Source organism: Vulpes lagopus, chromosome 12, assembly GCF_018345385.1.
Source record: "Vulpes lagopus strain Blue_001 chromosome 12, ASM1834538v1, whole genome shotgun sequence".
In the NCBI taxonomy this organism is placed as follows: Eukaryota; Metazoa; Chordata; class Mammalia; order Carnivora; family Canidae; genus Vulpes; species Vulpes lagopus.
Window position 1 is genome coordinate 28,533,874 of NC_054835.1, and position 25,580 is coordinate 28,559,453.

At 59.7% G+C, this 25,580-nt stretch overlaps 1 protein-coding gene and 1 long non-coding RNA gene across 4 annotated transcripts; one reads left to right on the top strand and one right to left on the bottom strand.

Moving 5' to 3' along the window:
* Window positions 1-919: 919 nt before the first annotated feature.
* Window positions 920-24,778, top strand: TSPOAP1 (TSPO associated protein 1). Its single transcript, XM_041725654.1, is given in 33 exon segments — window positions 920-1,997; window positions 2,000-2,097; window positions 2,892-2,999; window positions 3,292-3,420; window positions 3,979-4,158; window positions 4,709-4,894; window positions 6,109-6,186; window positions 6,273-6,356; window positions 6,575-6,664; window positions 6,842-6,964; window positions 7,222-7,326; window positions 8,772-8,822; window positions 9,227-9,247; window positions 10,052-10,256; window positions 10,856-11,028; window positions 12,204-12,319; window positions 12,596-12,705; window positions 14,594-15,424; window positions 15,557-15,708; window positions 16,020-16,388; window positions 16,473-16,691; window positions 17,025-17,204; window positions 17,791-18,654; window positions 19,276-19,375; window positions 19,464-19,618; window positions 20,236-20,404; window positions 20,776-20,847; window positions 21,267-21,299; window positions 21,490-21,593; window positions 21,679-21,750; window positions 21,996-22,106; window positions 22,789-22,848; window positions 24,641-24,778. Coding segments are annotated over 32 exon segments (5,547 nt in total). The 5' UTR covers window positions 920-1,768; the 3' UTR covers window positions 22,819-22,848; window positions 24,641-24,778.
* On the bottom strand, window positions 13,546-25,230 carry LOC121473369. Of its 3 annotated transcripts, XR_005983149.1 has the most exons (4): window positions 25,051-25,230; window positions 24,886-24,932; window positions 14,670-14,794; window positions 13,546-14,124 (listed from the first exon to the last, which is right to left on the bottom strand). It is a non-coding gene; the product is annotated as an uncharacterized LOC121473369 (long non-coding RNA). The 3 variants fall into 3 exon arrangements; XR_005983148.1 differs by lacking the exon at window positions 24,886-24,932; XR_005983147.1 differs by having other exon boundaries at window positions 24,886-25,230.
* Between the last annotated feature and the right edge of the window lie 350 nt (window positions 25,231-25,580).

Consider the following 25,580-nt stretch of genomic DNA (forward strand, 5'->3'; position numbering starts at 1 on the left):
GCTCCCCCGCAGTTCCATCAGCTTGGGCCTGGGTGGAGCCCGCAGTCAGGGGCTCCGTGGCTCAGTGCCGTGGCTGCCATTCCCCAGGGTGCCACACGAGGGCCCCCAACCTTGGCGGACGCTGGGTTGGGTGCAGATGGACTTCGTCCCAGGTTCAGTGGGGGCAGGCGCTGCCTCCCTTAGGCCCCTCCCAACACCCCAGTCTCTGGGGACTTCATCTAGGCCCCTACCCTCACAGACAGGTCGACTTGTGTGGGTACGGGAGTTCCCATGTCCTTGTCCCCAAAAGCCATCTTCCCATAAGCACAAAGGCCTAAGGTTAGACAGAGGATGAACTTCCTTGCAGTTTAGGGCAAAGCCAGCCCAGCAGGCCATATGGTCTCCCCGGCTGGTCAGGTTACCCCCGAAATGAAGTCTGCCAGGAGAAAGCTGAATCAATTCCCTCAGCCAATTTCTACCTCTGTCTCTATTCTGTCTTCCTGTTTTCATTTTTTTGATTTCTCGGTCTCTCTTTTTCTTTGTTTCATCTTGAATCCCATGTTTTCTATACCTATCCTTTTCCATGGCTGGCTCTGTCTATCTGTCATACCACCTCCTGTCTCCGTCTCTACTGGTCTTGGGCAGGAGCCGATGTGGGGAGGACCGTCTGCAGCCCCCTCGCTTCTGCACAAGGAAGGTATGGGGCATGTGGGGTCGAGGGCCGAGAGGCCACATGTCAGGAGTACTGGGCTGGGATCCCGTGAGGAACCAGCTCTTCCCTCTGTCCCGACCCTGCCTGCTGGTCCAGCCCACCAGTCCAGCGCCATCACCATGGAAACCAGCAGCCGACTTCCTATTGGTGGGCGGAGAAGACGGCAAGGGGGAGGGGAGGGCTGGCTCTTCTCTGCTCCCCCCCCCCCATTCTGAGGCTCAGCCCTCCTCTGCGCCCATCTCGGGGCTCCTGGACTGTAGGGGACCCCTGCAGTCCCCAGAGCTGAGGCCGGCAGGGACAGAGACTATGAGCCAAGCAGCCCACCGACCCAGGCCTCCTTAGGACCTGCCGACTGCCCAGCAAGCACGAGAGAAGCAGCAGAGAGGAGGGCAGGAGATAAAGGACCATCGCGGACAGCTGAGGATCACCCCCAGCAGCTCCTGCACACCCTAACCAGGCTGAGGGTCGAGATGGATGGCCAGACTCGCAGATGCTGACGGACATACAATGACACTGATGCACACAGCCGCACAACACTGAGCTGCTTGGATACAACCAGTGACAGCATCACACACTGCCACAGCCCTGCAACACAGACACCCACACACAGAGAGAAACAACTGGCAACTCCGAAACAGGCACAGACAGGGACACGCAGAACCACTACCCCCAACACACACAAGTGGGGGCATCCCTCCTCCAAACACACACCAGGCAGCGCTGCCCCGAACAGACAGAGCTAGAGACACACGCAGACCTTCACCCAGGCGCTGCTGTTGGTGGCCTCTGCACATCCTCCCTGCCCCCACGGGGACACCCTCGCTCCTCCACACACTTGCGCGCACACACACACAGCCACGAGCAGACATAGCTCGCATACCCTTAGCTTCGGCTCTGGCAGCTCTGACTCCTGCAGCCTCCTTTGTGGGTGAGGAAGATCGACCAACCTTGGATGGAGCCTCGGTGAAGCCAAGAGCTCAGAGAGGAGAGGGTCTGGCCTGGCATGACCCTCGCCAGCCCCTCCACTTGTCTGGGTGATGTCCCCTGGCCCGGGTCCTGTGGCCCCTTGGCAGTATCATGGAGCAACTGACACCCCTCCCACGGCTGGGGGACCCCAGAGCCATGGAGCCATGGGCCCTGCCTGCCTGGCAGAGCTGGACTCCAGGCCAGGGGAGGGGACCTGGAGGCGCGACCCCAAGCGTTGCTGATACTCAGGCAGCTCTGCAGGTTGGAGAGCCGAGGCCCGAAGAGAGCTCCGAGCCAGAGGGAGCCCAGAGCCTCGCGACTATGGGGGGCGTTGAGCCCGAAGAACCAAAACTGGGCTGCCCAACCTGAGGCATCAAGCAGCGAGCTCCAGACCCAGCTGCCCGAGGCTGGAGGATGAGGAGGTGGAGGCTCTCCCTAAGGTAAGGGAGCTGGGAGGGCTGGGGTCTATGTGGTGGGGCCTGTCATGATACCCTCCAGCCTGGGCACAATATGCAACCCCACCGCCAGCCTCTCCTCTCCTGGCCTCTGTCTGGGGGTCCTTCTCTGTGACTGTGTGCCATGCCTTCTCGGGGCAGGAATCTCAGTGGCTCCATTTTTTGCCATATGTCTGTCCTGACTCTCTGCCTGTCTGCTACATCTGGCCCTGCCCCTACCCCTTCCCTTGGTGATTTTCTCTCTGATGGTCTGTCTGTGTCTCCTCCTCCAAGAGTCTCTGTCCTTGAGGGCTGGAGGATCCTGGGGGTGGTGGGGATTGTGGAGGTGTATGGTAGAATCAGAATTCAGAGGAAGGGGATTCAGGGGAGGGGGCTCAGTGCTGGGCTGAGACAGGTAGGACAAGGTTGGGGTAGGTGTGAGTGGCCTCCTATGGAAGATGGAGGGACCAGGGCTTTGGGGAAGGAAGGGGGACACAGGGAACATAAGGAGCCGGGAGGGGTGGGGCTGGGAGCTGGAGCTGGCATTTCCCAGGAAGAGATGGGCAGAGACAGAAAGAATTGGGTACTAGCAGAGAGGGGCCCAAGGCTGGGAGAGGCCAGTGTGGGCCCCTTCTGGGCCTCCTATGCTCGTTCGTCTCTGAAGGCCTGGGACATGGGGGAGAACCCTTTCGTCTCCATGTCTCCTTAGACCACTGGTGGGCAGGATGCTTCCATATGGAGGGCTTTGGCTGGGGAGGGTGTATTCCTGAGGTGCTGTGCCCCATCCTTTCTCATGCCAGGGCCAGCTGAACATGGGCTTTGGGGACAGGCCCAATCTGGAGCTGCTGAGGGCCCTGGGGGAGCTGCAGCAGCGCTGTGACATCCTTAAGGAGGAAAATCAGATGCTGGTGAGGCTTGGAAACAAGTCCCTAGTCCTGGTTGGAACTGGGGGAAGGCAGACTCAGATGCCCCAGGCCTGTGCCTCAGCGTCCTCCTCGTCCCATATATGATCCCTCCACGTGGGGGCTACCTGGAAATGATATGATCCCAAGACCCAGAGAAGGTGAACCCCCTATCTAGGGTGGCCAAGGACCCCACTGCAAGCCCCGGGCTCTAACTTCTAACCCAAATCCCAGCCAGTTAGGATTGGGTCTGTGGGGTGCTCCCCACATGCCCCAATTCTGGCTGACCCCTTGTCAGAGGAAGAGCAGCTTCCCTGAGACAGAGGAGAAGGTGCGGAGGCTGAAGCGGAAGAATGCCGAGTTGGCGGTCATTGCCAAACGCCTGGAGGAGAGGGCCCGCAAGCTGCAGGAGACTAACCTGAAGGTGGTGAGGACAGGAGGCTGCTGGATGGAGGCTGGGTGACCAGGGACAGGGGAGCCAGGCCAGGTGTGAGGGAGTGGGGCTTAGGAGTCATGGACTCCTAGCACCCAGGAAAGCAGGAGCCCAAGGCCCAGGGTGTAGGAAGGGCAAGTGCCATCTGGGCCAGGAGGCTGAGGGTTTCTGGGGTTATAGGAGGGAGGGAAGGGCTGGGCGGGGAGTTCCTGAACAGGCAGGGAGCAGGTTTCTGGATTACCACGTGCTGGTGCTGGCTGCAGCCTCCCGCTGAGCTCATCTCTGGGTGCAGAGCTGGTGGGGGCAGGGATGAAGACCCATAACAGTGGCAGCCCTGAATTTGCTGCATCCTAAACTAGGATATGGAGTTAACCCTCTCAGTTTTGCCTGAGAATTGCTGGGGTGGGGTCGAGTAAGTCTAGTGGTCACCCCAATACAGGGTAGAAACAGAAGGCGGGTTTTCACCCTACCCCCTCCATTGAGAGGAGCTGAGGAGTGGGAGACGTGCCCCAGCCCTCAGATGACCCTTGGCCTTGCCCCTCCTCTGGCCAGGTGAGTGCCCCTGTGCCCCGTCCTGGGGCCAGCCTGGAGTTGTGCCGGAAGGCCCTGGCCCATCAGCGAGCCCGGGACCTCAGTGAGACAGCCAGCGCCCTGCTGGCTAAGGACAAGGAGATCGCTGCCTTGCAGCGGGAGTGCAGGGAGCTGCAGGCCAGGCTCACGCTGGTTGGCAAGGTGCGAGGTCCGGACACCCCTTCCTGAGCAGCCCTGTACCGGGCCGCCTGCCTGGCTTGTGGGATGCAGACGAGATGTTGATAAGATGCAAATGAAGCGGGAAGGTAGAAGCTGCTGGGGAGTAGGTTCCCCTGGCAACGGCTCAGGTGGGAGCGGGGAGAAGGAGCCTGAACCGAAGGGGGTGGAGCCCCGAGTCCCAGGCCTGGGAATTTCTGTGCTCAGGCCTTCGGGCTGTATGCCAGCGGGTCTGGCTGTATGAAGCCACACGTATCTCACAATTGTGTGAAGCGATGGTCGCAAGGCCTTTAGCACGGTGCCGGGCACACCGTGAGTGCCCCGTAGATGAGTTAGCTGTGACCGTCTGCACGCGGGCTCGCGGGAGCATGTGGCTGCATACGCATGCACCTATGACCAGGCATGTTTGCAGGCGAGGGGGGCGCGTTCCCGCGCGTCCGAGCCCCTCCTGCAAGGTGCAGGGCGGGCTCGGCCGGGCATGGCGCGGGGCGAACTGAGGCTAGGCCTGACGCCCCTCCCTGGCCCCCAACCCCAGGAGGGCCCCCAGTGGCTCCACGTGCGGGACTTCGACCGGCTGCTACGCGAGTCCCAGCGGGAGGTGCTGCGGCTGCAGAGGCAGATCGCCCTGCGCAACCAGCGGGAGCCGCCCCCGCCGCCCCGGCCCCCGGGACCCGCTGCCCCGGCCAGAGCAGGGGCGCCCGCCCCCGGGGCCCCGGGAGAGGTGAGCTGGGGCGCGAGGGCGGGCGTCGGGGCGCGTGCAGGTGGGGGCGGGGCGCTCCGGGGTCGTCCCCGCTCGGCGCTCGCAGCCCCGCGGCCCGGCTGCTGGCGGGCGCGCTCCGAGCGCGGAGGGCAGGGCCGCCCGGACCCGCGCCCCGCCGCGGCCGCTGGGGGCCGCCCTCCCCTCCGCGGGCCCGCGCCCCGCGCCCCGCCGCCCCCGCCGCGCTGCCAGTGGTACCGCCCGGCCGCAAATCCCCGGTTGCCCTGGCAGCCGCCCGGGGCCCAGCCCGCGCCGCCGCCTCCCGCCGCCGCCCGAGCGCGGGGACGCCCCCTTCAGCGCCCTCCGGGTCCGCCAGGCCCGGCCGCGGCCCCCACCCGCCCCGGGGGCGGCGGTGCCTCCGCCTCGGCTCCAGGTACGGGCGACCCTCGCTGGGCGCCGGGCTTAGGCAGCTTCTGTCGCGGGGGCTGTGGTGGGGGAACCCCACTCCGGGCCGCCAGAACTTAGAGGTCGGCTCCTCTCCGTCCCCTCTCCTTGGGCGGCACCTCGGTTCACCTCCTCTGGCAGGAGGGGTGGGAGAAGGGACTCCCCAGCGACCTAGGCCTCCGGGCGTGGGGCGCTTCTGGCTCAGATTTTGCCCCTCTGCCAGGCCCAGGGAGGGAGATGCACCTCCCCTCAAGGGCTGCCCCCCTCCGCAGTTTGCACGGAGAAGTCTGAAGTGCGACGGGGTGGGCTTGGGGGAAGCTAGGAGGAGAGTGGCCGGGCTTGCACTGCTCTAGGCAATGCCCGCCCGGGTTTGGATGATCCAGAATTCCTAGCTCTGGGAGCACCACAGCCCGCGGGGCCCGGCAGTCTCCTAGTTCTCTGCCAGTCACTGAAGGACACCCAGGACGGTTATTGAGTGCAGAGCAGGGCTGCTGCTGGGAGCTAAAAACGGAAGGCTTTGGCCTGGATAAGGGACCCAACTCCCAGGGCACACATGGGTCTCAGGATCTCCAAGCAGTATGTCTGGAGGACACAGGGGAGCAGCCTCTGCACTTCCACATCAGTTGGAGATGTGGGCAGGCTGCACCACCACCCCCTTCTTAGGCAGGGATTGCTTTGTTGACTGAGAGGGGTTGGGAGACTGAGACACACAGGCTGGGCTGCGGATGTGATGGGGGCAGGCTGCCCTGGGGCCCTGCTCTCCGGTGCCAGCCCCCATCCCTGGGCATTTCCAGGCCACACCCCAGGAGGATGTGGAAAACCCACCTGCTGGCCTAGGGGAGCCAGAGAAACAGCAGAGGGTGCAGCAGCTGGTAAGTTCCAGGGTGAGGGTTTCAGGCCACCAGTTGTGGAAAGGTTCGCCTTCCCACATGAGGAGCCCTTGGTTCTGACCCCACAGGAGTCAGAGCTCAGCAAGAAGCGAAAGAAATGTGAGAGCCTGGAACAGGAAGCCCGGAAAAAGCAGAGGCGATGTGAGGAGCTGGTGAGCTCCCCCCCAGGGCCTCCCCAAGGCCAGCCGTGTGGTGGGCTCCCTCTCAGCTCTGCCCTCACCTCACCTTTCCTTCAGGGCTCTCCTGCCCTGCCTGGTGCAGGGTCCGGGTTGGGGGAGGAAGGCCTTGTCTGGGAGGGCCAGGTCCTGGTGTGGGGAGAAGAGGAGTGTGGGTGCTGGGTCCCCTCTCCAGAGCTCCCCTGGTCTCTCAGGAACTGCAGCTGAGAGAAGCCCAGAATGAGAATGCCCGCCTCGTGGAGGAGAACTCTCGGCTCAGTGGGAGGGCCACAGAAAAGCAGCAGGTAGCAGCGCTGCCCATGTGCCGTGGAGCCTGGGCTTCTGCTGGGACCCTGGTTCCTGGGCGAGGGGCTAACTCTACCCCCTGAACGGGCTAGAGTATGAAGGGTACTGTCCCCCTGGTGAGGGAGCTGCTGGGACAAGGCTGACACACCTAGCTCCCTGCGGCTCCCGCTCTCCAGGTGGAGTGGGAGAATGCAGAGCTGAGGGGCCAGCTCCTGGGGGTGACACAGGAGAGGGACTCGGCCCTTCGCAAGAGCCAGGGCCTGCAGAGCAAGCTGGAGAGCCTGGAGCAGGTGCTGAAGGTGAGGAGACTGTGGAGGTGGGGGGAGGGCCTCTGTCCCTGGCACAAGGAGAAAGTGAGTCTGTAGAATGTGCCCTATGTGGGGCACTGGGGTCTGAGGTCCAGTCCTGGCGCCGCCAACCCCTGCCCTTCTTTGGCCTCAGTCTCCTTTTTAACAGAGGGTATCTGGAACACATGGGGTCTGAGGCCCCCCCATATTAGATCCACAGAAATGGAAAAGCGGGGGCCCTGGCCTTGACTCAGGGTCTTGTGTTTTAGCATATGCGGGAGGTGGCCCAGCGGAGGCAGCAGCTGGAGGTGGAGCATGAGCAGGCTCGGCTTAGCCTGCAGGAGAAGCAGGAGGAGGTCCGGAGGCTGCAGCAGGTGGGCGCAGGGATGAGGGAAGGGTGGTGGGCCACGGGAGCCTCAGTCATCCACTCATCCGATGAGCATTTACTGAGCACCCACTGAATGCCAGGTTCTGTGCCAGGCACTGGGGGACAGTGGTGCAGAAAGATCAGGTCCCAGACCAATCAGCAAATAAGCAGATGCTCGAGTGAGAGGACCCCAGCCACTTAGGGGCCCAGTGGGGGAAGTGGCAGGGTGATGTGACCGAGTGAGTGGGATGGGGCAAGGGGCCACTTTAGAGAGGTTGGCAAGGAAGACCTCGCACCTTAAGAGTGAGAAGGAGACAGCTGAAGAGTACGCCAAGTGGGAGACTCAAGTGCAAATGCCCTGTGGCAGAAAAGACTGTGAGGTCTAGACCAGCGTGGCTAGAATACAGCAGGCTGTACAGAACAGCAGGAACGGGCGAGAGCCAGATCTTGTTGGGCTTAAAGAAGTTTGGATGTTCTGTTCTCTGAGCAGTTGGAAGCTGTTGGATGGTCCCAAGCGGGGGGGGGGGGGGCGGGAAGCATGATCTGATTCATTCTTTCAGAAGGTGACTGGAGCAGCAAGGTGGCAGGGGTGGGGTGGGGGGAGGGGTAAGGGAGACAGGTGGTCAGGTGTTAATGCTGCTGTGTTGGGGGTGGTGCAGATGATGTCTGTCTGGATTGGATGCAGGCAGTGCAGGTGGAAACCAAGGGAAAGATTTGAAATACATTTTGGAGATAGTACTCAGAAGACTTCATAGGATTCAAGTAGAGTTCCTGCTCCTTTTGGCCATTTGCTGAGTAAACCTGAGGGACAGCGAGGCTCTCCACTCTCCGAGAGGTGAAGGATGAAGGGGCAACAGATATGAGAGTTAGGGAGCCCTGGGTCCTGAGTTCGATTCTGGCTACGTTTGGATTGTGTGTTAACCATACAAGTGGACATGTCCATAGATAGTTGGATCTACAGGTCTGGAGTCGTGGGGAAGTTGGTCAGAGAGAGAGGGATGTTTCAGAGTGTGACTAGATGTGTTCAGTTGTGTGACTAGATGGGACCCCTTGGGAGAGAGCGAAGAGTATAAAGCGGGCCCAGCCCTGTGCCCTGCAACACATTCAGAGAGGGCAGGGAGCAGGTGAGGGAGGCTGAGAAGGAGCCTCCCAGGAGGTGGGAGGGAAGCCCAGAGGGTAGATGTCTCAGAATGAGAGAAGCAGTGTCACACCTGCCTCTCCTTGACACCGTTACCTTCTGACCTAAGGTATGGTTCTGGGGCGAGAGTTTGGTGGGAGGGGAGAGCCCTCAGCCTCCCCCTTCTCAACTGCCCTTCCTTCTTTGTCTCCCTGACCCTTCCCTTCCCTCTGCCCTCCCTTCCTCCCTCTTGCCCCTCCTCTTGTCCATCTCCCTCCACCCCCTCCCTGTTCCTCATCCTTTGCCTCTGACATTTTGCCTCCTCCTCCCTGTAGGCCCAAGCAGAAGCCAAGAGGGAACATGAAGGGGCTGTGCAGCTGCTGGAGGTAGGGTCCTGGGAGGGAGACCAGTCTTGGGGGGAAGGCAGGGAAGTTCAGAGAGAGCTGGAATGGACTTGGTGGCTGTGGGGGGTGTGGGGTTGCAGGAAGGGCCCTAAAATGCTCCAGAGCCTAGGGAATCCCCTCCACCATTGGCCTCCTTGGGCAAGGGCACAGCTGGGCAGGGGCTCCTGGGTCTGGTGGCAGCAGTCTCCCACTGCCACCCACCCCCAGAGGCTGCCTTCACCCTGAAATATCCTTCCATTTAGGAACTGCCCAGTCAGTCCAGGGAGCCGACCAGGTAGTGTCCACTTGGGCCCTCTCTCCCTCCCTCCCTCCCTCCCTCTCTACACAATGACCCCACAGGGTGAATGGTTCTAACCTGTCCTCTGTGCTTTCCTTTCCTGCCACAGTCGACTTTGGATTCCATGCAGGTACAGCCTCCTGTCCCCCTACCCCCCACCTCCCTGGGCCATCCCCTCCCCTCCACCTCTCCAGGCTGGCTGAGCTGTGTCTCCCTCCTTGGGTCCAAGTGGCCCCAGTCCTCATGGCCGACAGAGGAGGGTATGATCGGTAGCAGACCCGAGAATGTGTAGATGGGCTGGGATTCCTACAGGACCTGTGGGCCACCTCCTCAACCCAGTCATGCCTGGCAGACACAGGGCCATCCCTCCTCTAAATCCTGGCCGCTCAAACCATGAGGAAGTTCATTAGTGGCCTAACGGATGATCCTCTTGATATTGGCCAGGGGAGAGGCCCCAAATGTTGGTTCTCTCCTGATACCTGAGAAGAATTCTTTGAGAATTGGCTCCTTCCTGCCACAAAGATGTTCCTAGTTCCTGTGTGGGATCTCTGTTGAGGGTAGGGATTTGGGTCACTGACTGTGGGAGGGTGACAAGCAGCAGAGCCAAGGAAACTCCTGAGGAGGTCCTGGCAGTGGAGCTAGGAGTGGGCGCCATTCCTTTTGGCCTAGAAGCTGCTGGAAGCAGGAAGTGCCACTGCCTGGGGTGTGGGGGTGTGCTGAGTGGGAGGTGGGGCCCCCACAGGGCTGGTACTTCACCTCCAGCTCAGACACTATTAAGGCAGTGGGGCAGCTAGGCTGAGGGCTGGTGCCCAGGCCTAGGGCTGTTCAGATAACGAGCTGAAGCCCAGTGTGGCCTCCTCCTATGTGGACGTGGCACCGGATGGGACTGGGCAGCTTTGCTGGGCCTGGTGGCTTATGGGAAGTCTTGGCCCAGGTCCGGGTTCGAGAGCTGGAGGAACAATGCCGCAGCCAAACAGAGCGCTTCAGCCTCCTGGCACAGGAGCTCCAGGCCTTCCGCCTGCACCCTGGCCCCTTGGATCTACTCACCTCTGCTCTGGGCTACAGTACCCTTGGAGACCACCCCCCACCCCCCTGCTGCTGCTCCACTCCCCAGCCCTGCCGGGGGTCTGGCCCCAAAGGTAAGGTGGACCCCAATGATATTAGTCTGGGGCTTTTGTATAGAGCGGAGCATTCAGAATCAGAGAAGGCTAGCAACTCATCCAAAGTCACACAGCAAGTTAGAGCCAGGCCTGGCTAGAACCAAGACTCCACTGGGGGAGAAATGAGCTCACAGGAGTGGCTCTCCTGGAGTCTGACCAGGCATCTTGGCCACTGGTCCTCTCCTCCAGCAAGACTCTGTGGTCATGGCACTAGGAATCAGCAGCTGGTAGTATGGGCTTATGAAGAGCTGGGCCAGGCATCAGGCAGTTCTGTGGGCCCCAGCCCCTCTCACATAACAGTCCAGGTGATTCTGAGTATGCTGCTAAACCTCTGCGGGCTCTGGTTTCCTAAGCTGTAAGACGAGAATAATTCAGTGCACTTCATTGAGCTGCTCTGAGAATTGTGTGATATAATATATGTAAATCACTTCCACCTCTACTTAGTAAGTTTCCCTCAAATGTTTCCTCTAAGAAGGAAACGTGGCTATCGAGGGCCTGACCCTCATATCTGAGCAGCCCCACCCTTGCTCCCTCGTCCCTTCTCAGGCCACAGACCCCACGTGCCATCTTCTCTTTAGATCTCGACGTCCCTCCGGGCTCCCCAGGGCGCTGCACTCCAAAGTCTTCTGAGCCTACCCACGCCACTGTTACTGGAGTCCCTCGAAGGACAGCCAAGAAAGCAGAGTCCCTCTCCAACTCCTCTCGCTCCGAATCCATCCACAACAGCCCCAAGTCATGCCCCACGCCGGAGGTCAGTGGTGGGGCGGGGGCCTGGGGAAGGTGTGGAGTGGCCCTATCCTCCTCTGGGGTCCCCAGGAGTTGGGTGGCTGCTGGTCCATGTGGGTCCCAAGTTGGGAAGTGGAACCAGGCCCTGGGAGAGAAGGCCTGTGGATTCCTTTATGGGTGAGGAGCTCAGGTGGAGCCTGTCCCACCCTCCAGGGCTTCCCTGCAGATCCTACTTTGGGGCTGCCCAGCCCCACCCCTTGGGGGCTCAGAGAGGCCCCAGAGTCCTGAGCTGGATGGAGGGAGACACTTTGGCACTAGGATCCCTATAAAAAGACTGTTCGTGCTAGTGTCTGTAGCCGAATCAGATGGTTGTGTGAGAAGGAACACAGGTTCTAGGATTCAGATCCCAGCTCTGTCTTAGGTGAGTCTCTGACCTTATCTGGGCTTTGGTTTCCTTGTCTGGATTTTGGAGCTAATAAAACCTGCCTTGTAATGTCGTGAGGATTACGTGAAAAAATAGAAGGAAGAGGACTACTGCAGGGCACATGGTAGATGCTTAACATGTGGCAGCTATTTTCATTACCATTGCTTGATCACCTTGTCCCTGTCTCCACCTCCCAAACCCCTTTGTGGAGGCGACAGGTCAGGCGCAGCCCTGCTGTCCAAGGTTTTGGAAAGCAGTAGAACCCAGCCCCAGCCTCTACTGCCCCCTTGTGGGCTAGAATGACGGTGCTGGGTTTGGCGGTGTGGTGGATGGGCTGCCCTGTCCCACCCCCAGCCCCGGAGCCTTCTTCTGGGGACTTCCCCGCACCTCCTTCTCCTTGCCTCCAGCTCTTCCCATCTGGAGTGCTTTGCTCTGTTTCCCCCTTAAGGAGACAAACTGCCCCTGGCCGCCCACTGCACACGAGTGTGGTTGGCTGCTTCTCTGATGAGGAGAGCGGTCTTTTTACTGGGCTGGTGCAGTAGAGGCCAGGGCTCAGGAGAGATGCAGGTTATTCTCACTCCCCTTTGCCAGAGCAACCAGGCTCTGCCGGGACCCGCGGGCTTGGGTGCTGATGTATAAATCATCAGGGGTCATTGCTGCTGGCCTTGTCTGGCATGTGCTATCTCTAGTCTCAAAGCAGTGCATCCTCTGGCTCATCCTGGAAACCTGCATACTTTGCCATTGGCCCTGGGTCCTGAACTTCTGTTTGCCCACAGGTGGACACAGCCAGTGAGGTGGAGGAGCTGGAGGCGGACAGTGTCTCCCTGCTCCCAGCAGCACCAGAGGGCGCCCGGGGAGGAGCCAGGATCCAGGTCTTCTTAGCGCGCTATAGGTGGGCCCCTTCTCCCGCTTCCCATTTCCCTAATGTTTCAGGTATATGGGAGGAAGGGACCAGGTGAAGAAAAGGTGGTGGGAATGGCACAGGGATCCCAGTTGGACACGTCGTCTCAGCCTTATTGGGCCAGGTGGGTGCAGTGAGTGCTCTACTTGGCTATTGAGGATGAGCAAGTATCCATTAAGGGCCTAGTACAGTGGGAGAGAGGAGACGGGACATGGAGGTAGGATATAGGTCACTGTACTCTTCCTCCTCTGCACCTCTTTTCAACAGCTACAACCCGTTCGAGGGCCCCAATGAGAATCCAGAGGCAGAGCTTCCTCTTACTGCGGGCGAGTACATCTACATCTATGGCAACATGGATGAGGATGGGTTTTTTGAAGGTAGGAAGGTAGCAGAGTTATTCTGTCCATCCCTCTGCTTTCAAGCTCATCTTCCCAAAGACCCCCAACTACCCATACCCTCCCTCAATTAGCTCAGCCCACCAGAACTTTTCAGACTTAGCTAAAGGGCAGGCAGAGACCTGGCAGCCCATGTGGAAGGGACGTAGGAGAGGGGGAAGCTGGTCTGACCACAGATCTGCCCCAAGAAATTTGCTTTTGTGCTGCCAGATGGAGCATGACGGTGCTTAACACTTAGTGACATGGAAGTTGGGCATGCAGCTTGGGTCTGATGCTGGGCTTCAGTCAGGTGTGGTGAAATGAGGGCCTGGAGCCCAGGAAAGGGAGTTAGTAGATAGTCAGCAGGTCCCAGGGCTCAGGAAGGGCAGAGGCTTCAGGGCAGCCCTCCAGTGTCCATGGGGAGCTCAGGCAACTGAGTAGTGCCCCGTTCCTGAGACTGGGCAACAGGGCAGAACCTGCAGCAGAAACAGTCTTGGGAGACTCCTTAGGGGGTCCTGGCCAGACAGCAGGGGGAGTGACGTGGTGCCGAGACAGGGTTGGAGTGTAGGCAAGGCAGGGTGAGGACTATAACCACGGGCGGGGATTTAGGAAAGAGGTTAGATCTGAATCTATAACATCCAAAGCTTTGGGCTTGTAAGGCTGGGTCTTCAGAGCCCGCTCAGTGTGCCCTCCCCAGGCCCTGTGCCTGGTCTTTGAGTAGCTGCTATGAATGAGGGTGAACTCATGAACTTGAGGGAGGCTCAAGTCCCCAGAGGTCTGAATAACAGAAGTGGGGTTAAGTATTTCCCAGAAAAATGACTTTAAATGAAACAAACCGAAAACCCAGAGCCAACACCTTTTCTTGGGGTGGGGAGAGGACAGCCAAACCACAAATATTAACCTCAGATTATTAGAATTTGAACTGCCCCATCTGGGATAGATTTAAAGGCCTGGAGACAACAGGGCCCATGATGCCATGTCCCTCATCACATTTAGCTAAGTGGCTGCTTCATATATGTCTGGTCCCAGATGGGGGACTGCTGTCTGTGGCTCCAACTTGGGGAACGTGGCCCTGGCTGTGGCCAGAGCTCCAGCGCCAGCTGTTACAGGTGGTGTGGGTCTACGACGGCTCCTCTCTTTCCCGTCACATACCTTAGTGTCAGTCTTATATTGATGTGCTCAGGCTGCCGGACCAAATTACTTTCCTTTCCCCTGACCAGGCGGTGCTTTCCTCTCCCGCCGAGGATGTCGGTTTTCCACTAAGGGAGGTTGAAGGGTGTCTCTGTCCCCTGCTCCTCAGGCCTTCGCAGTATGAAAGTTTTCAAACGTGCAGAAACACGAAAGCGTAGTACAGTTAACACTCCTATCCTCACCACCTAGATTCAGAGGTTGTTAACTTTTTGTCGTATTTCCTTTTTCCGTCTGTAGGTTAAAAAAGAAAAATGAGGTAAAAGTGAGTTGTAGACATCATAACATTTTGCCTAGCCACGCTTCGGCACTCATCTCCTCAGAACATGGACGTTCTCTGGCAGCCTGGCAGAGCTTAGCCTCACCTAGGAACTTGTTAGAAATTCAGACTTGCAGCCCCACCCAGACCTCACTAAGTTAGAATCTGCATTTTAACGAATCTCCAGGCGATTCATAGGCACACTAAGATTTAAGAAGCGCTGGCCTCTATCACTGCAGTGTTGTTATCGTCCCGGTGAATATTAGCAATAACTCCTTCCTGCAACACATCGACTGCTCTTGCGTTTTAAAACTACTCACAGATAAATGTTGATTTGCATCAAATGCTTAAGATCATGCACTAACCTTGGCTCAAATGCATTTATCGGACCGGTTTTTCTCTACCTCCTCTCTGTCTCCCCCTCCCCCGCCCTCCCTCTGCCAGGGGAGCTCATGGATGGCCGAAGGGGCCTGGTCCCTTCCAATTTTGTAGAGCGTGTGTCCGACGATGACCTCCTTACCTCCCTCCCTTCGGAGCTGGCCGACCTGTCCCACAGCTCGGGCCCTGAACTCAGTCTTCTGAGTGGAGGTGGGGGTGGCAGCAGTAGCGGAGGCCAGAGCAGCGGGGGCCGCAGCCAGCCCAGACCTGAGGACGAGGCCGAGGGGGCCGAGCTCAGTCTGAGCCCCCAGCCTGAGGGCCTGGGCGGGCCCCCTGCCGTGCCTCACCCCCGTGGTCTGGTGGTCCTCAGGCAGCTGGCCCACAGTGTGGTCCTGGCCTGGGAGCCACCTCCCGAGCGTGTGGAACTATGTGGCTACCATATCTGCGTGAATGGGGAGCTGCGTCAGGCCCTGGGGCCAGGGGTGCCCCCCAAGGCTGTGCTTGAGAACCTGGACCTGCGGGCCGGGCCCCTCCGTGTTTCTGTGCAGGCCCTGACCAGCCAGGGCAGCTCCGACCCTCTGCGCTGTTGCTTGGTGCTGGGTACCCGAGCTGGGGTGGTACCTAGCCAGCTGCGGGTCCATCGACTGACGGCCACATCTGCCGAGATCACCTGGGTGCCCGGCAATAGCAACTTGGCCCATGCCGTCTACCTCAATGGGGAAGAGTGCCCCCCTGCCCGCCCCAGCACCTACTGGGCCACCTTCTGCCACCTGCGGCCTGGGACTCTCTATCAGGCCCGAGTAGAGGCTCAGCTCCCACCTCGAGAGTCCTGGGAACCAGGCTGGGAGAGGCCGGAGCAGCGGGCTGCCACTCTGCAGTTCACCACACTCCCAGCAGGTATGCAGGCTTGGGCTTTGTCCATAACACCCAGAAGGCCAGGCCACGGGAGTTACAGGGGAACCACAAATTAGGCTGCCATCTCGAGGTGAGCGTCCTGCATCCCCTGGTCTTGTGCCTTTCTCCCCTCAGGCCCGCCTGATGCCCCCCTGGATGTGCAGATTGAGCCGGGACCCTCCCCTGGAATCCTGATCATCAGCTGGCTACCAGTAACAATCGACGCTGCTGGCACCTCCAATGGCGTCCGGGTCACAGGCTATGCCATCTATGCTGATGGGCAGAAGGTATGGCCTGGGGACTCTGCCTCCCGTACCCCAGGAACAGGATGGGGGCTCTCCTTGCCATGCTCAGAGGCCTAGTCTCCTTAGTCCCTGGCATTTGGGCACCACGGAGCCAGCAGACTGGTTGAGGGCATGGGCTTTGGTAGCAATGAGTGCAGTTCAGATCGCATGTAGGAGGGGGATTAAGTGAGAGGAGATATGCCAAGGCCTTAACGTAGTGCCTGGCAGATGCTGACCACCTTTGTCACCCTCGTGTCCTGACATGTGGCCCCCGCAGCCTCCCTTCCCCAGCCTGCCTTCCCTCCACCCTGCAGATCATGGAGGTGGCCTCGCCCACGGCAGGCAGCGTGCTGGTGGAGTTGTCCCAGCTACATCAGCTGCAGGCGTGTAGCGAGGTGGCTGTGCGCACCATGTCGCCCCACGGCGAGTCAGCCGACTCCATTCCGGCGCCTGTCCCCCCGGCCCTGGTGGCAGCCAGCCTGCCAGCCACCGTCCCCTGCCCCTCACCGCGACCAGGCTCCGAGGCCAGACCATCCCTCGCTCCAGCTTCCCCAGGGCCTGGAGACTCCACTTCTCCCCTCCGGTGCCCTGACCCCCGGGGAGCTCGAGAGCCCCTTGGGGGTCCGCCTCCTGGAGAGATGTCGAGAGGATCCCATGAGGAACCCCTGGCACCTTGCTCTCAGGTACCTGCCAGGGGGAGGGGGAACAGGTGGAGGCTGGGAGAAAGGCCTAGGGCTTTGGCCGTTCCTCAGTGCCTACCATTCCAGAAGGAGGCTGGGGCAGCTATGCTGGGTGCCTCAGAGGATGGGAAGGCCAACGAGCCAGCCATGGGCGAGAGAGCTCCTGACCCTGCAGTTTCGCCCCTGGCCAAGGAGGAGACTCTCCCAGCACCCTCCTCTGCCCAGGGAGCACTGGCCCAACGGGTGCCCTGTGCTGAGGCCTGCCGTGGAGGAGACCCAGGGTCTGGGCTGAGGCCCAGGGCTGAGGTATGTGTTTGGGATGTTATTGAATTGGGGCCTGCCTCCCTGCCTCTGCCAGCCAAAATCCGGATGTCCTCTCCGTTTATTTTCTGCTCTGGTCTGTGCTCTGTGTCTGCTTCTTTGTCACTTTGTCTTCCTGGATTTCTCTTTTCCTTTTGGCTGCTATCCTCCCCCCACCCCCCACTTCCCTGCCCCCACCTGTGCACACTTCCCATTTGGGACATGACCCTCCCTCCCTCTGCCAAGGGACCTTGGTCATTCCGATTGGGGCTGACCCTCCCAGACCCCCCAGTGCCTCCTGCGACCCTTTCCTCTCCTCCTTTGTCTCACCTCTTGCAGAGGGAGGACACATCAGAACTTGGGGGCCGTCTGATGAACTCCCTTGTGGACCATGGCCGCAACTCTGATCTCTCAGACATTCAAGAAGAGGAGGAGGAAGAGGAAGAGGAGCTGGGTTCCAGGACTTGTTCTTTACAGAAGCAGGTTGTTGGCCACAGCACCAGGGAGAATGGGGCCAAGGTAATGAGGGGAGGGGAGGCCGGTGGGCCCTAGATCTCGGGTTTCAGGGGCCTCTACCCCACGTGCCAGCAGCTGCTCCAGTCATCACTGAGTGCCAGCAACATTCTAGGTGTGTGGCCTGGGCCCTGTCCCAAGCAATCGATAGGAAGTTGCTCAGGACTGGCCTCTGCCCTCCTGAGAAGAAAGGAGAAAATGAAGAACTCTCTTCTGCTCCTTCTCCTGCTCTAGCCCACCATGTGCAGAGCCCCGGCCATCTGAGATCCTTGCTGGGAGCTTCTAGGGAGGGGTGGGAAGGCCTCTCCGCTGTTACAGGCGTGGTCTGCTCTGCTCCCTGTCACTCCTGTCCCCCGAAACCCAACATCTGTGCAGCCTGTTCCTTGGGCGTGTTCCGTAATTCCTCCTCTGGCTGTGCTCCAGACATGCTATGGGACTTTGGGCCAGCCCCCTTTCTGGTCTTTCCTCTTGGAGGAAGCTGAGGGAGGGCTATGGGGTTGCCTGCAACCCCTGCCCTCGTTTGAGGACAAAGGTCACAGCTCTATCCTCTTCCCATGGACCTTTCTTCCCTGCTGCCCTCCTTCCCTCCCAGCCCCAGCCCCAGCCCGACCCCTTCTGTGAGACTGACAGTGATGAGGAGATCTTGGAGCAGATCCTGGAGCTGCCCCTCCAGCAGTTTTGCGGCAAGAAGCTTTTTAGCATCCCCGAGGAGGAGGAAGAGGAGGACGAGGAAGATGAGGAGGAGGACGAGGAGGATGAGGAGAGGCCAGGAGCAGGCTGTTCTTCCCAAGACCCTGGCCCACCTGCACCGGCAGTGCCAGGGCTTGGCTGTGACAGTGGTCAGCCTCGAGGACCTGGCCCGTGTCCCTTGTCTCCAGAGCCCTGCAGGGCTGGGGACCGCCTGGAGGATGTGCCTGGACTTGCTGGTGGAAGTGGCCGGAGGAGAGGAAGTGGCTCCCCTGAGAAGCCCCCAAACCACCGGCGGTCCCCAGACCCCCGTGAACACTGCAGCCGACTTCTCAGCAATGGCGGGCCCCAGGCCTCTGGACGACCGGGCCCCACACGGGAGAGGGGTAGCCCCCCCATGGGCGAGGGGACCAAGGGCTTGCCAGAGGCTGGTGGGAGAGGGCGGCCGCCCCCTTCCCGGAAATGCTCCCGTGGCCGGGCCCCAGAATCTAACCTGGCCAGCTGCCTCTCCCCCAAGTGCTTGGAAATCAGCATCGAATATGATTCTGAGGACGAGCCGGAGGCAGGCAGCGGGGGCATCGGCATCACCAGCTCCTGCTACCTCGGAGACGGGGAGGCCTGGGGCACAGCCCCCATAGGGAGGTCCAGGGGGCCTCTGAAGGCTCATTCAGGCCCCAACCCCTCCCCACGCCTTTCGGCCTGGGAGAAGGGGGAGCCAGAGCGGAGAGGCCGCAGTGCAACTGGTAGAGCCAAGGAGCCACCCTCGCGGGTCCGTGCCTACCCCCTACCCTGGCAGCCCCCTGCCTGCTGCCGCCTGGTGGCTCTGCTTGCTGCCCACCAGCCGCTCCCATTCCACGCTGCTGCCGCCTCCATCCGCAGAGGTGGGGCTGGGCCTCTGGGCTCCCTCTCCTACCTCCTCCCACCCACATTCCACTGCTTTGCTGCTTCTGCTGATCGGAACTGGGATGGATGCACAATATTCTGTGATCGCTAGTCGCCAATTGCTGCCAGCCAGCCCCCTGCCTTTGGGCGGGGTGGCCCTTTCCTCTGCCTAGCTAGTTACGTCTTCGGGACACTGACCCTGAGAAGAGGTCTCCTCTCCCATGCTCCTCGGCCAGCTCTGGGAGCTAACCTTAGTCCCCTCTACTGCACTCATCTGCTAGGGTTGCCAGAGCCGGGGTCTCCCACCTTCCCGCCACCCATGGGGGTGTCCGATGTCTCCGTGAGTTTGGGCCAAGGCTCCAGGAGAGGAATGTTGTGCCTCTGCTCTGCTGTGCTGCTTACGCTAACGGGGCAGAGCTGGGGAATGTGCGTGGGGTCCTGCCCCTGCCCAGGTGCCCACCTGTGGGATGGTGTGTCACTTCTGCTGTCTGTTGCCCTCTCTTTGCAGGCAACAGAGACTGGGGAGCCCAGAGGGCAGGATGGCTCTGGGCGGAGGGGCCCCCTGCGGAGAGGGGCCCAGGCCTCCAGGGCGAGCACCACTGACTTGGGTGAGCACCCGAAGGGACCCAGGCTAGGCTGAGGGGCCTCTCCTCACCTGATGCTTTGGCCAGAGCTTACCATCATTGCTCTCTGCAGCCCCTCTGAGGAGCCCCCCAGAAGAAGCGCTGCTTTACCAGGACCTGCCTGTCAGGGTCTTTGTGGCTCTGTTCGACTATGACCCTGTGTCAATGTCACCCAACCCTGATGCTGGGGAAGAGGAGCTCCCCTTCCGGGAGGGCCAGATTCTAAAGGTGACTACCTACTGCTGGGTCCCTCGACCTCTCTCCTTTGCTGTACTGGAGGTATCCTAGCCTGCCTGGGTGCGAACACAGCTTCTAGAGCCAAATGATGTGGAGTCAAATCCTGGCTCTGCCACTGGGAGCTGTGCAACCTTGGGAGTTAGATGAACTAACTGCTCTGGGCCTCAGTTTCCTCATTGATAAAATGGGGATAACGTTCATGTCTGTCTCACGGAAGTGGCTGAGGATTAGGTTCAGGATACACAGAGTACTTCAACTGCCTGGCACAGGGCTCAGCATGATAACAGCCCTTGCTGTTAACATACAGTTTGTACTCAAGTCTGAGTATTTGTTGAAGCTTTTTTGCTGTTGCTCTGAGGTTACAGGGATCTAGTATGGGGTGGGCTGGGTGAATGGGTGTGCAGTGAGTGACGATAATATGAAAAGGGCTATCTCCTCTCCTCCCTCTGACCCTTATCCTTGGCTGTGTCCCCCTATTTCCCATTTCACGGCCTGTAAACCGTAGAGTGTTCTTCTGCAATCCTGAGTGTGGTGCTGTGGGGCTCAGGGCCTAGGACCCAGGGCACGAGCTGCACTGGTCTCCTGAGACAACTGGTCTTTGCCTTTAGGTGTTTGGGGACAAAGATGCTGATGGCTTCTACCGGGGTGAAGGTGAGGGCCGGATGGGCTACATCCCCTGCAACATGGTGGTCGAGGTGGCTGTGGACAGCCCCAAGGAGAGACAGCAGCTGCTCCAGCGTGGTTATCTGCCTCCAGATGTTCTCATTGAAGGCTCAGGTATGAGCCGCTGCTGTCCCTTACCTTCCTTCCACCACCCCACCTCCAACTCAGCCCCTCCTGAGCGATTCATATGTCCAGGGTGGCTGGGGAGCCTCATTTGTCTGGAGTTCAGCAGAGCCTGTGGCCTCACAGAGATTTAGGCCAGTGTGGCCACAGCCGTGAGCTTGCCGTGTGGAATGGGGGTCTGCGGCAGAGGGGAGGGACCATGTGGTTTAGATCCTGGAGGTTGGGGCTGGAAGAGGAATGCCCTTTAGAAACCTGAGCAGAAGAACCCAGGCACAGCCCAAAGAGGAGACTCCAGAGTCACTATCCTATCCCCCTCCCCTGCCTAAGTTTCTCTCTTACGTATACTTGCCTTTCTGGATCAGGGAATGGTCCCTTTGTGTACTCTACAGCCCGCACAGCTGGGCCTCCCCCCAAGCCCCGCCGTTCCAAGAAAGGTGGGTGAGACCCCCTTCTCCCTTGTGGCCTGAGAGGATGAGTGGGGGTGGGGGGCACCACTTGGCTCTCTGGGGAGACACAAGTGGGATTTTGAGCAGGTAAAGGGAATTAGGGCAGGCCTTCATCCACTTGCATTCTTTCCACTGGGGAGCCTCCTTTTAATGGGGACGGGGAGTGGTTTGCCAGGATCTCTGCTCCAGAAAGCACCTGACTAAATTCTGTGCAGCCTGGAGCAAGTCCTTTACCTTTTCTGGGTCTTAGTTCACTACCACATGCAAAGGGCTGGGCTCCGCTCTCTGAACATCTTTCTCCTGCCTCCCTTGCGTGAGACTGAGCATCCTGCCTGCCCCACACGGCCCCCAGCCTGGGATGAGGAGGGGAGTGAGGGGCCGGGCTCACTTGCACCTTCTCTCCACAGCTGAGGTGGAAAGCCCTGCCCAGCCCTGTGCAGGTAAGGGGCCATTCTTGTGCTGGGGATATTGGGAAAGAGTTGGGCCTGGGTGGCCCCCTGGGTTCCCCCCTGGGGCTGCAACTAGTGGAGGGGTAGTGAATAGGGGGTCAGCAGGCCTCCAGTGTGGAGGACAGTAGGGCATGGGGGGTCCAGAGAGAGCCCCTGGCCCCCTCTCCCCCTTCCCCTGCAGGCCACACCCAGCACACTTCCTCTGCCAGCCTGAAATCTCCCCGTACCATGGTGGCTGCATTTGACTACAACCCCCGGGAGAGCTCCCCCAACATGGACGTGGAGGTGAGGACCCACAAATAGAGCTCAGCCAATAGGGTGCTGGCAGCGCCTCCCCAGGGCTGACACCTGCCTCTTGGGCTCTCCACAGGCGGAGCTGCCCTTCCGGGCAGGGGATGTCATTACTGTGTTCGGAGACATGGACGATGACGGTTTCTACTATGTGAGAACATGGGGGCGGGGGTGTGCCATATATGCCCCCCTCACCAGCCCTCTCAGGGAGGGCCTTACTAGAGCCAGGGATGGGGATGAGTGAGGGTTCCTGGAGTAAGCCTGAAGGATGGACCAAGTCACTGCTGTGGCAGTAGTACTGACCTCAGGCTGTTTCCCTCGGGGGGGCTGCAGGGTTGAGGGGGCGGGGCTGAGGCCTCTTTCCTGGTCCCAGTCTCACCAGCATCTCCTCCCCAGGGGGAGCTCAATGGACGGAGGGGCCTGGTTCCATCCAACTTCCTGGAGAGCCCTGGGCCTGAGGCAGGTGGCCGGGACAGGGAGCCCGGGACACCCCAAGCTGAGAGTCAGGTCAGTAAGCTGGGGCTGTACCCTGCCGGGGTGGTGGTGGTGGTGGTGGTGGTGGTGGTGGTGGTAGCAGTGGTGGTAGTGGTGGTGGTGGTGGTGGCGGTGGTGACTGGGACAGTGTTGTGGGAAGGAAGCAGCCGAGCTATGATCCAGGTGAGCACTGTGCCCAGGCAGGAACTGCCAGGGAGGACCCAGCCAGGGCCAGCTCCCTCCCAGTATGTGCCCCTCTCTGCAGAGCAGTGATGGCTGGGACCCCGATCCCTGACCCACCTGACCCAGCTGCCCCCACCCCGGGGATGACGTAGATAAGGGGACCTTGTGCAAAGGCCCCCTGTACCCTCCACATCTCTAGCTAGTCATAGCCTGGGTTTCAGGGAACCTCCTGCCCTGTTGGGTCTCTCTGTCTCTCAGGTGCCCAGCAAGGCTCTGCTTCCTCAGGTCCTTGTTCTTAGAACGTGCTTCTCCTGGGGCGGGTGGAATACAGTGGAGTTCCAGCCTCACAGGGCAGGGAGAGGAGGAAGAGGCCAGGCCCCAGTGGGAAACCGTGGGCTTCCATCTGCAGTGTTTCCAAAGGCAAAGGTTGTGCAAAGTTTCAGTTCCTGTGAGCTGGGCGACCTGGTGACTGAGCAGGGAGCATGTGAGTCAGTCCATAACCCATCTCCTCTCTTTGTTCCCTGTTCTTCAGAGAACGAGGAGGAGACGAGTCCAGTGCTAGATGGAGATAGATATATATAGAGAGCAACGTGTAAGTGGGGGGACTGGCCCCCTCTGTTCATGTGACTCCCGCTCCTTACATCACCATCATCAGACAGTGTTCCTTTGTCTTCAGTGCTGGAGCTGACCTGGCTTTTCTTCCTCCCCAGAATGGGGGAGGGAGATCTTTCTGTGAGCCAGATCTGGGTGTACGCTCATCCCCTCCCTTTGCCTTTACTCTGGGCAGTGCCAGCTGTTATAGGAATACATGTCATTTTAGTACATAATGCCCCATATTAGCTGACTCCCCATATTCTATAGCTCCTGCAGCTTATAGAATATTGGGTGACATCCATAGCATGACTCATCAGTATATTATGATACTATTTGACTATGGTATTATAATATTGTGATTATTATTGGTGGTAAAATGATGATACCGCAGTGCCACCAGTAATAATAGTCTCCCCACCCTTGTTCTCTGCACTGTAACCTGTGAGGGAATCAGATACATGGTTTTACTTCTAATACTCAATTTTCTCGGCTGGAGGGAATAAAAGGTGGGCGGGATGGGGGGGTACTTAAACAACTGGAATCTGCAGATAACCACCAACCATTCATCCCTGGGGTTCAGAAACCTCCTTCATTTGTTCCTGCAGCAACCCCTCCCTCCTGCGATATTATGGAAGGAGCCCTGGGAAGGAGTGGGAAGAACTGGGGACTCCCTGGTTGGCCACCAGCCCTGACTGGTTAGCAGTAGATGCCTATACCTCTGGGTGCCGACAGAGCCCCCTGGAGGAAGGCCTTGCCACATCATCATGGCCTTGCCACATCATCAGGGCCTTGGGTGTTGTGGCCCCAGGCTGGGCACCTGGCTCCCCTGCCACTGGTCGGGGCTCCATGGCTGACTTTGGCCAGGAGATGGCCAGGCTCTGGTGGTGAAGAGGGGGAGGGGCTTGAGGAAGGTGTATGGAGCAGGGGTGGCGAACCAAGACCTGTAGGCTTGCCAAGGCCTGACTGGGCTGTGCCAGGCATAGGAGGTTACGGTGAGGATGTGGGAAAGTGAAATAGGGGCAGGGAGGCTTCCTGGTGGCTCTCCTGTGCACCCAACCACTGTCCTTTAGGCCACCAACAGCATTGTCTGGGTGGGCCTGGGGCAAGGGGAGCCACTCACAGTTGCTAGTGAAGCTAGGAGGAGATTCACAAGGAAGAAATGCTAGCAGGGGTGGCAGGGCAGCCTCCAGAGCTTGTGGTGGGAGCTAAGTGATGCCCTTGTGCCCAGGCCCCCTGCAGCCCTCTCAGAGGCCATTTAAGGAAGAGTCCCAGTCTCCTTCTCACAGAGTGGGCACTGCCTCCATTCCCTGAAGGGGCTGGGGCACTGCATTTGTGGGGCAGGACGAGCATGTGATGTGGTGCAACAACTGCCTTTCCTTGGGGGGATGGCTGTCTCTCTATGTGGTCCTGGCCCTTGCTCTTCCTTTGCTGTGAGGGGGTGACATGGGGGGAATTTGGGGCATCCATCCCAAGGGGGAGGTCCAAGGACTCCAGAGCTCTGTCAGCCCAGTTCCCTATAGAGAGACCCAGAGAAGGGGGGGGCTTGCCCAGGTTCTGGAAGCAGAACTGGACTCTGTGGCTGTCCCCAGGGCTCCCACAGCATCATCACATGCATTCGCCCCTCTGAGCTTTGTTGTGGGGCGGGGGCAGTGGTGGGGTGGTGGGGCTCTGGTTCTTGACCATGGGTCTGTTATGCGGAGGATTACAAGAACCTGAGGTCGTAGGGTGGAGGAATCAGGTGGGGGCAAGGAGTCAGGCTCTGACGTTGCCCCTTTACTCTCATATTCTAGGACTGGGCCAGCGTAACACAAGGGCCCCCGGTGCCCCAAGGTCGGCCCCGTGCCCCTGGCCTTGGCCGCTTCCCCGCGATTCAACTGGGGGGGTCACAGGGCATGAGAGACAAGGTGTGGGGTCTCCTCTCCAAGGGAAAGCAAGTCCTAAGGAAACTGGGCTCTGGGAAAAAGGAGTGATGCTGTGGCCCGTCCCACAGACAGAAGCAGCACCCCCCCCCTTCACTCCGAGGCGCCCAGATCACCTGGTGGGAAAGGCCCTGGATGCTCTTCTTCCGAGTTACTGTGGCACCTGGATGGGAATCAGAGACTCGTGAAGGTCAGAGCTAGATGCATTCCCAAGGATGGCTCCTCTGGATGGGCACCTTCCTCCAACGGAAGGGGAAACGGAGCTGCGAACGAGGACATACCTTGGTCAAGGTTGCTGAGCAGCCCAGTCACCGTGCCAGGACCCTAGGAGCCGGGACTCCTGGTCCAGCTGCCCACGCCTGGTTTCCCACCACACTCTGCTAGTCCCTTCCTGGGTCCTCCCTGCCCTGATGGCCCTGGCTATCCCCATAGTCTTCCTTCCCCTGAAGGCAGGTTTGCACTGGATCCCCTGGAGCCCCAGCTCCCCGTGGGGCAGGCGGGGCAGACCCCTGTATATATGTACATACTCAGTGCCTCAGCCCAGCCTCCCCCAGTCGCTTCCACCACACCGGCCCAGGGAGAAAGGCCATGCCAAAGCGGGCCAATCAGGCTCCACAGTGCTCCGCCCCTCCCTGCCGGCCTGGCTTCCTGGCCCCTGTGTGTCCCCACTCCCAAAGGCCCTGGGGCCAGTGGGCAGAAAGCCAGAGTGGGGTTTGCCTTATTTTGCTCATCGGATTCAACTTCTCTTTTGCATCATTTTCCTCTGGTCCCCGTCAGAGTCTGGGGACTGGGGAAGAGGGCGGATTTATGC